Source organism: Mastigoproctus giganteus, chromosome 2 (assembly GCF_048544385.1).
Source record: "Mastigoproctus giganteus isolate SK-2022 chromosome 2, ASM4854438v1, whole genome shotgun sequence".
In the NCBI taxonomy this organism is placed as follows: Eukaryota; Metazoa; Arthropoda; class Arachnida; order Uropygi; family Thelyphonidae; genus Mastigoproctus; species Mastigoproctus giganteus.
In genome coordinates, this window is record NC_143576.1 from 247127487 (window position 1) to 247144715 (window position 17229).

General features: G+C 39.0%; 1 protein-coding gene across 1 annotated transcript in view; it reads left to right on the plus strand.

Moving 5' to 3' along the window:
- Window positions 1-13860: 13860 nt before the first annotated feature.
- LOC150090350 (CUB and sushi domain-containing protein 1-like) overlaps window positions 13861-17229 on the plus strand; it is an 81544-nt gene continuing 78175 nt past the window's right edge. Inside the window, exon 1 of the mRNA XM_090389826.1 lies at window positions 13861-14505. Within this exon, the coding sequence (XP_090245952.1) occupies window positions 14424-14505 (82 nt within the window). The 5' untranslated portion in view covers window positions 13861-14423. The remainder of the gene's footprint in view (window positions 14506-17229) is intronic.

Below are 17229 nucleotides of genomic sequence, written 5' to 3' on the forward strand. Positions count from 1 at the left end.
ACAGATGGACGGATATTGTGAAAATAGTAGGTGCATTTTGGACTTTGTGAGCGCGCCTAAAATATACTTTTTAATTCAGCCATTTCAAAGTCCCGATTAACAGCCTTAACTTCGTTTACTCTGATGAGTAATAAATAAAGGTAACGTTTTATGAAAAGAGCAAACTTTTGAATGCCAAAATCACCCTGCAATGTTTAATACTTACGCGGATTGCGATGGATTCGTTCAAGACGACAACTCAACTATCCACCGTGCAAAAATTGTATCTGAATGGTTCGAGGAACGGTACCAAGATTTCCAACATCTAGTCTGCTGGGACATACTGGAAACGGCAGTTTGACTTCGCAGTTGTCTACCGATGCACATATACAGTAGCTGACAAATAGCTTGGTAGAAGAACGGTCAAATCTCGAGCAAGACTTCCTCAGACACTTGGTGGAATTAATGCCACGAAGTGTACGAGCTCTGTAATTCAGGACAAAAGGAGACCCAACTAGATATTGAACAAATGTTTTTCAAACTTCTTGACCAGTGATTTTATTAACTTCTAGGCTTTACTTTTACGTTATAAGCTTGACTTTAGGAGGGTAGACACCCTCCTAAAGTCAAGCTTATAACGAGGTAAGAAATCAGCAACTATATCTTCTCCAATTTCAAAAGCGAAGACGGAAAACGATGGCATATGGAACTGTTACTACGTTTACTGGTTCTCTGAGTGCAATAAAATCATTGAAAAATCTATCCAAACCAATCCACCCCGTCTTGAAGCAAATTAGATCACAGATTATTGCGTTACAAGCTGTAAACCCAGACAGTTTCTGTTGGATACCAAGTCATGTAGGCATCAAAGGAAATGAATACGCAGATCAAGCCGCTAAACATCCAATCACTGCAAGATCTCCTAACTACCAAGTGCCATACACAGACTACAAATCAATCATAAAAAACGTGTGTGAAGAGCAATGGTTGCAAATCTGGCAGGCTCAGTGCGGCAATAAACTGCTTCAATTTAAACAGGAACCTAAGTTGTGGCCATCAAGCATGCGATCAAATAGGCAAGAGGAGGTGATCCTGGCTAGGACACGTATTGGGCATACGTATCTAACCCATATTTATCTACTCAAGGGGGAAGATCCGCCTATTTGTACATTTTGTCAGACTACACTTACGATGAGGCATATTCTAATAAATTGCAATCATTATAATAATTATCGAAACAAAATTTTCAAATTGCTTTCACATCTGCAAGAACCTTTGACATTACCCCATCTGATTGGAGACAATACAAATCTAGCTGAGTTCTTTTATTTCTTAAAGCAGACGGGATTATTTTACAGATTTTAACTAGTAATTGCACTATCGAATAGAATCAGGCACAATATGGCCTTAGCCGCCCTTGAGCCATTAAACAACATATCAACCAACCATCAACCAACGTATACTGGTGTGCAAAATTTAAGGACCGGTCAGGTTTTCATCTGTAGCTTCTCATAGGAGTGGCCTGGATATGGGAAAAGAGTAACAAAGGAACCTCGTGAGGTACAGAAATGATGAATTAAACAACACCGACACAACAATGGACACAAAACGGTACAGAGGGATTTTATTCAAAAATGGCAACATAGCACTGGCTGCCATGATACATATGCATCACTGTCAAAAATGGAACGAAGGGAAGAGGTGGTCCTCAGTAGGAGATATGGCCACCCCTAATATCGATGCAAGCTTTGCACCGCCTGTCCATACTTAGAACAATGTTATTGATAAGTTCTTGCGGTAACATCGTCCATTACTCTGTCAGCGCCATCTTCAGCTGGTGAACATTTTCTGGTGGGTGTGGACGTGCCGCTAGGTGTCTCCCCAGAACGTCCCATATGTGTTCGATGGGATTTAGATCGTCGGAATGGGCAGGCCAATCCATACGAACAATGTCCTCACTTTCCAAAAGCATATCACAGCTGCAGTGCTATTGGATGTGGCGTTATCATCCATAAACACGAACTCGGGAAGGATTACCTCAGTACAGTAGCATGCAAGGGTTACAGTACCGCCTCTCAGGAGTTGTGTACGTCCATCCAAGATAACGCCTCCCCAGACGAGAACACCTCGACCGCCATATCCCTTTAAGTGATGTTTGCGGGGTGATACCGTGTGGCAACCTCTCGCTAGATTTGCTGACGTCCAGAATCGCTGCTGAGACTGAATCTGTTCTCATTAGTAAAGAGTAACTTAAGTAAAGATTCTGTGGTTGTAACCTTTAGAAATAGTGTTGGTCCTTACGATTTGCACACCAGTGTAGTTTCATATCGTATCGATAATGGAAAGGAATGATACATCGTATGAAACAGGCACATCTCTAAGAGGTCGTATTATTCGATAATATGGCGGGATCTACCTATGAAAAGAAGGTAAACATTTAAGGCATTACAGGATCCATAAATCGCTCAGTATTAAGAAAGGCGTATCTGTTGAAATCTGAGAAGAAAGCCCTTCAAGAGCCGCTTAAAATTTATAAGTTTAAGGTTACCAAAGGTAGTAAACTGGACAAAAACAATGCATAAGCACGTTCGTAACTTTCAAGTTTATCGGTATTCTTTCCAGGTCTGGAATTACTTGAAAAGATACGCTCCCTCGTACTGTACACGTTTTTGTATACTTCATTGTCTTGCAGGTCTGTCTGACATATATATACAATATTGAAATCCCGTGGACATATATTTGCTTTCAGAAACACCATCAAAGAGCCATTTTACAGTTAGTAAAGTAAAAATCAAACAATTTCTGGGAAATAAACTCCTTCATTGTGTTTAAGGTTTTGTACATGCCACAACAGTGTTGATAGTAGTTAAATAAAGCATTTTAACTGAAGAGATTAACGAGTATTATTTAAATGTTAACTAACCTAACCAGAAGATTCATTGTGCTGATTTATATTCGAAAATTGAATATCAGAAAGAAATCAATATAACTATTGAAGTGAGTGGCAGTGACATAAAATAGTTTAAAAAGTTTTCAGCAAGGTGTCGCTATAGTAGCGTAAGAGTTAACGGTAATGGCAGGATGTTATTTTGATGCAATTTTTTTATATATTCCTTTTAGGTCCATCAAGGTGTTATAGAATTAAAAACCCATATTAAGAACGTTTTGTCAGATATTCAGTTTAACGAAGGGTAAGTACATACGAAGTAGTATCTATAATTATACTAGCTCACCACAAAGTATCCGGACACCCCTTTTTTCATAGTCTATTAATCCCCGTGGCTATAATCGCCCTACTCTCACATCAGGTGGTAGAAGCCTGAGCTCGAATCCCGTTAATGACGCGACGAATTTTTATGGCGTTTTTTCACAACATGGCTGAGTTAGTCGATAGAGAAGGATGCTATTATCAAATGTTACGTTTCTGGCTTGTCTATTTGTGCAACTGCTGACTAGCTACACTATCCAGGGTCGACGGTGATGTTATCTCGCTTGACGGGAGGGTAGCACGACAGTTTCGTCAGATACTCCAATTTGCAGGAATATCTGATGAGACTGTTGTCAGATATTCTTGCAAAATGGAAAGCGGCGGCTCGTAAGCCAAACATCAATAACTGCAATCAATAGTCCTGCCTTGCATGGTTCAACGAACTCTGTAATTGGTGCATTTAGCGGTAAAAATTGATTCTGCTATATGCACTAAAAATTGGAGTAATGAATCTCACTAACCCTGTTCCGATCAGATGGACGGACGCGGAGAATGCCTGGAGAACGTATACTGTTGGAGTATATTGTGCTAGCAGTGGAGTTCGGAGGAGGTAGAGTTATGATGTGGTGTTGTTTCTCATTGTATACCTAGGACCTTTGTTGGTTGTGCGGGGAACCACGAATACCAAAGCCTACCATAACATTTTGGACAATTCCATGTTCTCTACGATGCGGCATTTCTTTGGTACAGACCCATGCTTGTTCTAACTGGATAATGTCCCATATCATACCTCTGCTGCTGTTTGAGGGTAGTTCGTGGAGGTAGTTATAAAAGTTGGAACGGTCAGCTCAGAGTTCCGAATAGAACCCTGTGAATTGTACTGGAACATCTTTTGAGGAACGGACCAATACTGGTAGCTGAACTGGTCACTGTTCTGCAGGAAAAATGTAACACCTGCTGCAGTCAATGAATCCGACGTGTGTCCAGATACTTTTTTGAGGATAGTATATTTTATTACTATATTGCTTTGAATTATTGTTTTAATGTGATCATTACATAAAAATTTCTCTCTCCAGACGCGATGTCGAGTTGGTTTCCATCATCAATAGTTCTGACGCTGAAGAATTATTAAAGAGAAAAAGAAGAATCGTAGTGATCACCAAAGACCTTCGAGAACTGCAGGACAATATGAAAGCGGCAGACAGCCGACAAAAGTCCAGGAATGATAAATCAGCAGAATTATGGAACATGTTAAGTGATATCGACGAGAAGATGAAAGAGGTAAGAGTCTAACCACATTTAGGATCAGGATCGTGCAATGGTATCTTGGAGATCCTAATGCATGGTTGGTTTTGGGAGCCCGATTTCTTTTGTCATAGCTATATTATAACCCTTTAAGAGAAGTTTTAGTTCCATCCTGTGTTGAGGCCTGGGGTATGTCGCTTCCAGCGACTCTGCAGTTGCACGGCCCTGTTTAGGCTCAACAATAATGACACAATAAAGCCAGAACAGCTTTGTTCTGTAAAATCCATAACAAGAATAACCATAACGTTTATCAGGATCCTAGCCATCCTGCCCTTGTGGGTAGCACAGTTTGTAGGATCACCGTCCTCTCCACACCTGGTGGGAAAGACCTCAGTTCGAGTCTCGTCGATTATGGAATGAATTTTTATTGGTCTTTTTCACAACGTGGCTGAGTTAGTTGGTCTCAGGCGAGGGTAGCATGTTTGTGTTCCCGGAAACTCCGGCTTTTCGTCCAGCAAATAGAAAACCGACCTCAGAAAAAACGCAATTTACAGAAAAATATACAAGGAACAATATGGCCTTAATCGCTGATGCTCCTGAAATCCTAATACAACAAATAACAATTCCAGATCACGTTCTGTTTATCTTAAAAGACAATTACAAATACCGCATACACTTGATATCAAAAGTACGGGAGCACTAACGAGTAATTACATTTTATGCAATAAATTGATTACGCAACTACTGTAGAGGGCAGTGCGGTATGTGCCGAAAAATAAATAAAGCTGAAGAAGATATAGATACGTTTAAAGCGGACATACCAAAAGGAAACAAACCCAGTGAACTTGACGGTGGATTGCCAATAAGATAGACTTAGCAGGACGACGGATTTCAGAGCTTCACAATATTCCAGTGACTTCGGAATGTTGCGAGTTCTGAATTCTGAAACGTCGTAAGAGCAGAAAGCAGTTGGTAATGACAAAGTTGAATACTGATTGGGGAATCGTGTCTCTTACCAAAAAGAGATTCCATTCCTGAAAATTGTTCGTGTTGTCTCAGTAACTGTGTTCAAAGGATCCCAAAAGAGGTCAAGGAACTTACAAGAGTGGTCGTCTGCGCACAAAGTATACGTAGAAAATCACAAAAGGAGTTCCACCAATCAGTTACTGTCCAAAATAAATTCATCGTGAACTTTAATGCTCACTCAACAACGGGTGCAATATATTTCACGTTTAATGGAACTAGCCTCTGTAAAAGTGGAAAAAGATTCTCAGAGTCACTAATCTCGATATATACCAGGTTCATCTAATGGAAGAACTTGGGTATATAGCCACAAGGAGAAGGTTTTTAAGAGCAATGTGGCTCGGTGGACGAATTTTTATGAAATTTTATATATTTGCTGCCTTCAGGAAGATTTTTCAAGTCAACATCTCCACCTAGTTCATCTTTTATGGCGTAGACCCTCTACGAAAATGGCCCGAGAAAGTTTTACTGTCAGGCCACTTCGCTACCAGGGAGCAGCCAATACAAGGGCAGCCGCTGGCCCCAGGCACGAGGAGCCGGGCTCGGGTCTACTGTCTCTGTTTATGCCGCAATGCAAAAGTCCCGCACCCACAGGAGGTAGTGCAATATCAGTGGGTGGCAGCAATCCCGTCCCCAGTTTGCCCAGACCTGGGAGCAAGAAAAAATAAAAATAAAAATTTTGTACCAGTGGAGAAACCTCCACAATTAAACCTAGTACCACTGTGAAGCATTTTTTTTATGTACAAAGTTCAGAGTTTCTGAGAACGATATACAATTAAATTAAATACAACCAACTAAGTTTTAAATACATAAACACACTAAAAGAATATAATGTGTCTAGAAGTCATTGTGATTTATAGTTCAAAATAGCCTGTTTCTTCTATTTGATCCTTGTTGTGAAGTCAACTTCCAGAATAAGCCGAAGTCCTTAGCTCAGTTCTCATTGCAAACACAGTTCTTGAGAAAGTTTGCAGTGCAATAAAATTATCACGATCTTCAACTAGAATATTTACATTGTTCTCCAATAAGTTTGGAACCACAGTCATTAAATTTTCTCTAGGTTGTGAGTACAATGGACATTTCAGAAGAACGTGAATCCAAGTTTCATTTTCTCCGCATGTGCAATACGGGTCAGGCTCCAGACTACGCTCAAATAACTTATCCCGGAGTGACCTATGTCCTGTTATCAGATAAGAAGTTGTCATAAAAGACCTAAATCATGAAATAACTGCAAGGGCTGTTGAGAATTCCACTTGCGTGATGTACTTTCTTGTTACATGTCCAAAGTCACTCTCGTCCAATCTTTTTTGCCAGACACCAGTAAGTTCCGTCCAAATCCTTTTCTTCTCTCCTTTGAAGTCATTGGCTAGGTCAGTTCTAATTTTATTTTAGGGTCCCTGTAAATGATTACATCTACCCATATATTTATTTAGTCTATAAATTGCATGTGTTCTCTGGTCGATTTGCCTGTTTGCTGGACGAAAAAACCTCAGTTTCTGGGGGGGAAACCTTGCTATCTGCGCCTGAGACCGACTAGCTCACCACGCTGTGAAAAAAGCCACTAAAATTCCTCGCGTCATCGACGGGATTCGAACCCGGGCCTTTTCCACCCGGTGTGGGGAGGACGGTGACGATACCACTGTGCTACCCTCGCAGGGTCAGTTGTAATTCCAAGCAATGTCTTAGACTGTCCTTTTTTCAGGTAGTAAGTCAAACCCCGAAAAGCAATACGTATATAAATCTACAGGGATCGTACCGCCAAGTATTTGGAGTGCGTTGTTTGAAACTGTCCTCGGAATATTATTGATTGTCAGAAGAACGGATCTTTGTGTGGAGATAAGTTTGTTTCAATTTTACTTTTGATACTTTTTGGCACCAAACACTTGCTGCGTATGATATAATAAGCAAGAATATGGTTTTGTTGTAAAGGGACAATGTTTTCTTTGATAATCCCGAGACTTTTTTGGAGATCCTAATGACAGAGGCTGTGAAATTACGGATTTTGTCCCTGAGTTTTATCACATGAAGCAGAAAACTGAGTTTATCATCTAAGGTGATACCTAAGTATTTAGTTTGGGATATATAGCGGATTTGGGTATTATTTAGTCGGATTCTGGGAGGTCTCTTATAGCTAAAGTGGTTCTTGAAAGTCATAAAAGTGGTTTTGCTGGAGGACATTCTCAATTTGTTAACTGTAGCCCATGCCATCAAATCATCCAAGACAGGCTCAATTTATTTTTCTTCAATTATTCTCCTTGAGCATCCATTAAGAACGATCACCAAGTCGTTGGCATAAGCTATCTTGTTGATACCATCGTGTACCCTCCTTAACCATTGATCTAGTACAGCGTTCCAGAGGAGGGGCCCCAACACCGACCTTTGGGGGCATCCTCTGGAAACCTGAGCCCGGTACGTAAGATGTTTAGCCACAACCTTGATATTGTAAAGAGTACAACCTTTAAAAAAAAAATCAGAATCATCGTATAGCAATATAGTCTGGAATTATAAATACAGTCACTGTTTTGTATAAGAGGCATCGCCACCTTTTGAATTTTTTTCCTTCGGAAGGGACATTGATAAGGTTGGTTTTATTGTTACTGTCGAGGCTGTCGAAATAGCTCTAGTTTTCGCTGGTAGCAGTGGTTGTAATCACTGTCCTCCCCACACCGCGTAGAAAAGGCACGGGTTCGAATCCCCTCAATGACGCAAAGAACTTTTATGAGCTTCTTTTACTCAGTGACTTAGTTAGTCGGTCTCATGCGAGAACAGCAAGCATCCCTCCCTGGAAACTCTGGTTTTTCTTCCATAACAAAACAAACAAACAAGCAGACCAACGAACACAAACATTTTACTGACATAATACACACGGGAAGATGAAGTATTTCTCGAATGGCCCTCATACGACAGTTTGTTTCTTTATCGAATCAACTCCGAGAGTATTGATACGTCATGTTATCAATTTTATATCAGGGGTATACCGCCAAGAAATTCTGACGTACGAGGTTAAACCACATAACTGTATATCAACCGTTCCATAGTTTGCTGCGCTTAAACTAACAAAATATCATCATAATTATATATAGATCATCCAATTTCAGCTTTCCTTAATATACCCAATTCTTTTCATGCAGATATCTGACATATGCAAAATTACAAAGGAAGAGCGAATCTCTCATGAGTCAGGGATCGCAGAGGAAATACCACTCACTCAGAGCTCATCTGATCATCGTTGAGAACTACTGGAAATTGCCCGCCTACTGGAGTGTCAACGTCAGTTAACTGTCTGAATTCGATGCTGTGGTTATTTGGTAAATTCCAAGTGTGGATGAAAACCCATTTTAATATTGAGGTCTGTGTGTTGGTGTCATGGGACTTTAGTAACGAAACAGCGAGCATTGTTCTGCCATACGGGCAATTATAATGCATAATAAGTACAATAAGATGATAATAACAGAAGCCTGGTTCGCGCCGCATAACGAACGCAAAACAGGTGTCACCTATGTATTTTATTAAACTTCAAAGCGATATAAACTTCGCTCATTTTATTATGAATTCAGGAAACATTCAACTAATAACGAGAAATTAACGTCAACAATTTATTTTGTATTTGAAATTAGAATAAAGCTTCTTTCTCTTAAGTATATACCTTATTTTTGCTATTATATTGGAATACTGAGAGAGATAGAGACAGAGACAACAACAACAACAACAATAAATCAACGATAGGATACAATGGGCCATCCTTGCCACCTCTCTACTGCTCGGAGAACTTCATGTCCGACTGTATCTCTTTCTTTTCTACTGTTTTTAATTCAACTTCATCAAATATAAGTTATTTCTCGGATTGCTGTTCCACAATGGAAGATTATGTATTCTGCTGCATCGAAACATGCTCGCCTCTCTTCTAATCATCGCTGAAGCTTATCCAAGTCATCCTAAAGGAGTGCTGCTTGGAGCTGATCATTAACCACTTTTCCAATCTTTACGTCATCTGCAAATTTTGATATCACGTCTTTTAATCCTTCTCGATATCATTTATGAAAATCACGCACAACAGTGGTCCCACAACCGAAGACTGGTGGGAACCCACTTCTAACGTTAAACTAATCCGAAGGTAAAAAAAAAAAGGTAAAGTGCAGCCATTATCAACCCACTGCAGGATGGAAGCCTCCTCAACAATTCATGCTGAAGGAAATGGACCATAATCTGCCACGCTGGTCTAGTGCGGGTTGGTAATCCGAAGAGTAGGCATTAATCGCAACGTTCTGCGCCTCTTTCCCTGCAACCACTCTGTGATCCATCTTAGAAACTTAACTCGTAATCTGAACATAATCCAGCGTATACGATAACCTCTCATGAGGGACTGAATCAAATTATTTCCTAAAATCCAAATAAATAATTTCGAAATTATTTCCTACATTCAGTTCACGAAAAACCGTCTCAAAATAGATAAACGAGTTATTTAACCATGATTCCCCCTAACAAAATAGTTCAACGTATCCTTCAGAATTCTGTTTCTATCTAAATTTCCTTGTGTTACATTCTTTATCACTGCCACCATGATTTTCCCTACCACTATTGTCAACTAACCAGTCTGAAGTTACCCACTTCACTCTTAGAACCGCCTTTATGTATTAGCGATACACTGGCACCTCTCCAATCCATGGGGATGTTTCTCTCCTAGTCCAATTATGCCTTCATAATTAATCTTAATTGTTCAATAGATTCGCTTGCCGCCTTCCTCATTATTACTAAATATATGTCATCAATTCCAGGTCTTTATTTTCCTTTAGACCAGAAAGGTTTTTCTAATAAACACTCAGCTGTAATTTCAACATTGCTAATTTCATACTGTTCAGCCTCACCCGCCTAGCCTCTATTATTTTCGTCTGTAAAGATTGATAAGAAGTGCTGTTAAATTCATCAGCTGGGTTATCTTAGACTTTTCTATATCCATCTTGCCCTCGTGGGTAGCACGGTTTGTAGAATCGTCGTCCTCCCACACCGGGTGGAAAGACCTCAGTTCGAGTTCTGTCTATGACGTGAGGAATTTTTGTGGGCATTTTTCACGACGTGGCTGAGTTAGTCGGTTTCAGGCGAGGGTAGCATGGGTTTTCTTCCGGAAACTCCAGTTTTTCGTACAGCAAACAGAAAATCGACCACAGAACGCGCAATTTACAGGCAATATAGACGGAGCAATATAGCCTTAGTCGCTGATGCTCCTGAAACCCTACAACAACAACATCCATCTTTCCCCAAGATGTACCTACATATATTCATTACGCGAAGGTCCGATCTGATTCGTTTTCTCTTTCTTTGTATTCACATACCAGAAACATTCCTGCTATTCTCCTAGCTGGTAGGTGCCATATAACAGTTTAAACTGTCACAGTTTATTTTTTCTGAAATTAAATCCCATGCCTTTACTTTTAGTAACTGCAACCTCTTCAACTTCCAACTAAGGAAAGCTCGACCACTTTTTGATAAACGTTCCTATATACTGTGACCTTATGTACCATCTGGTTCGTGTGGGTTGATGGTCAGGTCTAGAATATTCTTACCCGTGATATTTTCTCTAACACGCTGATACAAAATGATAATCGTCTAGTATTCTAGTGTATTTACAAATTTTGTCCCTCATGGTATCTCCCTCCCACTTGTTCCAATCCATAGTGGGCAAATTGAAATCACCCCTAATAAGATATTCACACTTGATCTCACATTCCATCTGCATGTAGAGGCTTTCGTCCTATTCTTCACCATCTAATGGTCTGTACTATAACCCTGCATCCAACTATTTCACATTACACAAATTCTACGTTGGTATGTGGGAAAGATCTGAATCTGGAAAAGCTTTTGCCATTCTCAGGCCGATTTTGATAAGTAGTGAAACTCACAGGAATGGATATTTTTGCTTCAAGTCCAACCAAGAGCTCGCTGGGGACTTAAGTCTTCTGCAAAGTTTCCAGTCGAAAATCAGCTATCTCTCGTGTACTTTTTAAATATTGTATTTTCACATATTACCGAAATTTTGCCAAAATTTAATAAAAACCACGTTTTTCTTGAGTGCTACCTTTTCCACTCTGATAATTCAAACGAATTTTGCACTTCGGTTGTCTATTTTTTCATTCTCGGTATTTATACGTTATTTTCGAAATTTTTTATAACGAAATCAAAGTCATCTGGATGTTCAACATTGGTAAAAAGTAGAAAAGAATTTCATGGCTCTCGTTATTACAGAAGGCAAAGGGAAGGAGATTTTTGTTCCGTTTTCTGAGCTGCGTGTAATTAGGTTCGGTCTTTCATTTAATATAAGTTTCAAGAAGCATTATTGAAAATGGAGACATCAGAAGTAAGTTATAACGAACCATTTTAATTTAAATGCACAAACTACGAATTTTAAGTACTAAGAAATGTTATTAAATCACACGGGAGTAGCTGGACATTTCATCAGGAACATTTTGTTGAATTTATTCAGAAGAAAGAATCATATTTTAATATCAATCAGCAGAAAACTTGAACGTTAAACCAAACCAAAAAGAAATGCAAATACGCTCCAGTACTGCATAAGTTAACTAAAAATTTTATAGCAGAAGTACATAAGAATAATTGAAAGGGTGTAGGAGGTTCCAATGAATATGCTGTTTTGGGAGGGGAGTATTGTAAACGGGGAAATCGATAGTAGATCCCGTCCTCCTTTTATAATGGCTTCATGGTAATAATGACATCAGCGAACAGATAGAAGGGATGAAGCCAGCATTTGCAACTACGCTTACTCACAACAATAGCTAATATACATGGACCAGGAGGGGAGTGAGTCATCCCAGGGAAGTTCCGGACTGCGGCCTTGGTTATTCACGAGAGAGTGGTTGCTAGCAGGGATAATAAATGGAATGCTCTCGGTGAATGCCAAAAGCTAAGGCCGTGAAAAGTGCAATCCCTAAATTGAAACTCAATCTAGAAAGTTAAAAAAAATTACGTTTAACTATTCGATCATTCCAAAAAGAGGGCAAGTTAACATGCTGCAAACAAATTTGAAAACCTGTTGCTGTAACTGTAGTGTGGATGATTTAATTTTATTAATATTCAGCGTAGTATTGGATGACAGTTTGGCTTAACTGAATAACGTTATAAGATATTTAATAATAGATAGGTTTTAATAGATAATAATGCCACGATTTCCTACTGATTACTCCATATCCCAATTACTATAGCAAGGCAGCCGCTTTTAATAAATAGTTAAGCGTAAGGCAGGTTTAAGTATTTCCTAAGCCTAGTTTGGCCGGTGATTGATGACGTTATTAACGTGATAGGCTGGTGATGCCGAAGTAAAATGAGATCTTTCATCATAAAATATGCCTACAGTTCTAAGGAAAAATTTTATCATGCTGTGGTGCGGAAATTTTGATGTACCACGAATTCTGCACAACTTTCACCTCCATCCACTATCGGGTGTGTTAGTAATGCTTGCTTAGCATTTGTAAAATGAAAAGAACAAAAATAATTACGTACATATTTGTTTAATCACAAAAAACGAGCTTTAAGAGGTTTAAAATAATATCTTTTAATAGAATGTAGTTCCGGCAATCTCTTTTTGTAATTATATCCCCGAAATTACAAGTTGTCATGTTTTGTGCTATTTAAATGTATTTACTTGCTTTCATTTTAATTTCCAAAGCAGTTAACTGTTGCAATGAACCTTTAAATCCAAGAATTTTGAACTGCTTTGGCCACAGGAATATATCCTGTGTTTATATATATATATATAGATATATTACACATATCCTGTGTTTATATATATATATCCTGTGGCCAAAGCATTTAAAAATTTCCTGTTTATATATATAGTTAACATTTTTTCGAAGCGTGTTTCATTTCTTATTAAAAGAAAAAAAATATATATTAAAATATATTAAAAATATTTTTTTTTATTAAAATTTAACAAGGAATAAACGCTAATAATTGTGTACGTACATACCTCAATGGCACGGGCTAAATATCTAAATACATATATGAATATAATTAATAAATTAATATAATAAATTAAATTCCTGAAGGCAGATCTACATGTATTTTTAAAATTCGAAAGAAAATTGTAGAATTATCAAAATTTAATTATCCCGAATTAAATTATAGTAAATTAAATGAATAGAGTGGTAATAAGTTACTTTTTTTATTTTCGAAATTTCGCTTTTTAAAAATTCGTAATCAGAAGACACTCTCTTATCAAATGCCAGTCTTTTCTACAGCGCAATTTCGTTCACGCACGAGGGCGCTGAAACTGTGTTGAATATATTTGTTGATTGGCAGAAGACCAACAGTCTGCTGTGTCCATAACAGCGCTCGCCAGGATCGCTGGTGTTGCTGTTGCCAACCGAAAGAGCGTGCTCCCGCGAAGCGCAGTCTCGCGCGAATACAGCTGGAGACAATTTGTCCGCGTGTAGTCCACTGCTTGTGAGTTGCCATGACAATGCACGTGAAGCATGCCTCATCGTCTGCCGATGGAGTATGAAGTAGAAAAGCTATGCAAAAGTCAGTTTTGACTGCCTTTGCTGCTCTTTGGTGTTTTATTTACGAACGAAAGAAAATGGAAGCGTGTAAAAGTATAAAAACGTAGACTTCGTGGGAGATCATTATGGCTATAACGGAACGCCAGGTGAGACGATGGTGAGGAAATGCGGTTGAGCGGACGTCCTGTAGGCGCCACGATATGTTCATTACGTTGTCATAAGACAACAAAGTGTAGATATGTGTTGCTCGACAAGTGTTTCTGCAGATAATCCAAATATGAGTGCGCTTGAATTCGATATGGATTGCGCTGTTCCACCGCCTTATCACCACACTCTGAATTCGCTATCAGAGCAAGGATAAATAAAAACTCCACTCCAGACATTTTTAAGTCTTATTGTAGTGAACTTTAAAGTTTGGTGTAACTGCAGACGATTAAGTACAGCAGACTGTGGAGAAGATGTTGGTGTTATGGATTACTACGCTATCCAAGGTGATAATATCCATTTTCCTAGTCTTCCAGCTAGTGGATAATACTTCAGGTAAGTTCGTTTTGTTAAATGGAACGCTTAAAAGAACTGTATTTTTATAGAAAATGTGAATGTTTTAAATATTCGCTGATAATGGCTCGTTTATATTTAAAAATAAAGGAGACGTTATCAATATGAGTTTAACTTTAAAAAAATATTTTATTACCGAATTAAAGATACGAGTAATGTAAAAGTCAAAAGTAAGGTTAAAGTTTAACTTTCAGTTGTTAGTTTATTTAATCAGTAAATTACCTTTCCGGTGACAACATCCTTTTCTATTTATATTTCCCATTTATATCACTTTGGTTTTTCTGTCAAAAGGATCAAGAAACAGAGAGAGAAACCGGAACATAATCGCGTAAATCCGAAGTAATAAAAACACGCTCCATTACTCTTCTGGTTTAACTGTTATCGTTGTGTTTCTAATATCTCAATTTACAATGTCAGCCAGTCTGCGCAAACGCATTAATTACTTAATTTCGTATTTAAAAAATTAATCCTAGAATTCTTGTCAATACCAAAAACTCGATTATTTGTTGAGACTTTTCGAAAGATAAAGGATTTATCTTTGTAGATGCAAAACTCAAGCGAATATCGTGAAAACAAACAAACTTGTTTTAAGAAGAGCTTTGATAATAAATAATATATTCATACGCCAGTTGTCATACCGGAAGTTGCACTTTATATACAATTACTTTACTCAGAACCATTCCCTATACAACATAAACTGCATATACGTGTACAGTATTGTTTTTTAGACGTCGTTTAAGAATATACTGTATGAAAGGCATTACGTAGGGTGAGTACTCAAAACTCTATAACGTTCTTTGCAATACACGTTTGTTTAAAAAAACAAAACAAACAAAAAAAAACATAAGAGTACATTGTCTGTACAGCGTTTTCTAACCCTGTACAGACTTGTCTGTTGTTCGTTTGCTGAAACACCGAACTTTTGGAAACTTCAACCTTTCCAGCTGGCAGTCGTATGTCAAGCCGACTGTACTATACTATGAAGGATACATCGAAGAAAGAAAAAAAAACAAAAAACTGATAAACAGCATAGCAACAAGACTGTACTCGGCGTCATTTTAATTTCCACCTGTAGGTGGGGTCTTCTGCTAGCCAGGAAGCGCAATGACATGACATCAGACGATTGCAGCTGAGGATGATAAGAAAGTATTTTCTATTTAAGGTCTTACGCAACAACTTTTAATGACGTAATAACTCGTACTACGTAACGGATGTAATTTGACAGTTGGCTGAATTTTGCCTTGCTATCTGCTCGGTTTGTTAATGGAAGTGTTAATTTTAGAAAGTTTTAAGAAGGGGAGGAGATATTTGTTGGCAGCAATTACGAGAATATAAACGAGAGTCACGCATGCGTGGCTCGGCACATGGGAACACCTTTCTGTGTGTGTGTGTGTGTGTGCGTGTGTTTTGGATGAGCTCTGCTCTATTAAAACGCCATTAAAAACTGTAAAACATTAATTTTTACGGGGCTTATTCATAAATTAGATTCGGGGTAGGCAAGGGGCGGGGGCAGTTGGTTTTGGGCTAATGCAATTAAAGCTATAAGAATCATTTCTCGTTCCTTTTCTTTTGGACTGGGTTAGCGAAGAAATACTGACGCAAACGGATTAGCGCGTTCATTCCGTCAGCAGCGTGGCACGTTCTTGGTCCGTTTGTGATGGGAGAGTCAGAAGTAGGAAATGGACGCACTCGGCCATCTCCTGTAAGCGCATTACACACGCGTTCTTCCTTCCTCGCCAGGTGTTCCGTCTGATGCGGAGGTTGGACAGGGGACCACCTGTCCCCAATCAAGGCTAACGGCAGAATGGAAAGGAAGGCGTTGAAACCTGTTCAGTTACCTTGCGGTAACTGCGATACGGAAGGATGACTGGGGCTTTCTGCTCTCCCCACGACGTATTCCTGTTTGACGTGCGTTCATTGAAGAGTGTGGGAATTGGTGGGAACCCTTTGTCCTGCAGCAGAGTCATTCAACTTTGCCGTCTTGGAAACAAGCGCCCTCCTTGCTCGATGGACAAGAACCTCTTGCTGGGTTTGTTTCATGCAGCCACAGCTGGAATCATACGAACATCCATCTGTCTTTTACCTTATCTTCTTCTTTTCTCTCTCCTCTGTCTTTCTGTCTCCATCTCTTTCTTTTTTTTTCCTCCTCACTCTCTCACATGTGCACGCATACATGCACGCACACTTTGTAATTTTCTTTGGCTGTCCTCTCTCTCTCTCTCTCTCTCTCTCTCTCTCTCTAAGCCTGTCTCTCACACTCTCTGCTTTCCTTATTGTTTCTATCTTTCTCTCTTTTTTTCACTCTGCGTATTCTACCTCCGACTCCCTCTCTTTCTTCTGTTACTCTTTTTGTTTTTGTGTCACTGTGTCTCTCTATTTATTCTTCTCCTTAACTTACTATTTCTGTCTTTCTCTGTGTCTGTCTCCTTCTCTTTCTCTCACACATATTCTGTTTTTATCGTTTTGTGTGTGCCTCTCTATCCTGCTTTCACTTTTTGTCTGTCTCTCTCTCTCTCTCTCTCTCTCTCTCTCTCTCTCTCTCTCTCTCTCTCTATTTCTGTTTTTCTTACTATTTCTGTCTGTCTCTTTTCTTTCGCTCTCTATCTCTTTCTGCCTTTTCCTGTCTGTCTGTTTCTCACTCTTTCTGTGTTTCTCCATCCCTCTTTCTGTTTCACCATTTCTGTTTGTTTGTTTGTTTGTTATTTG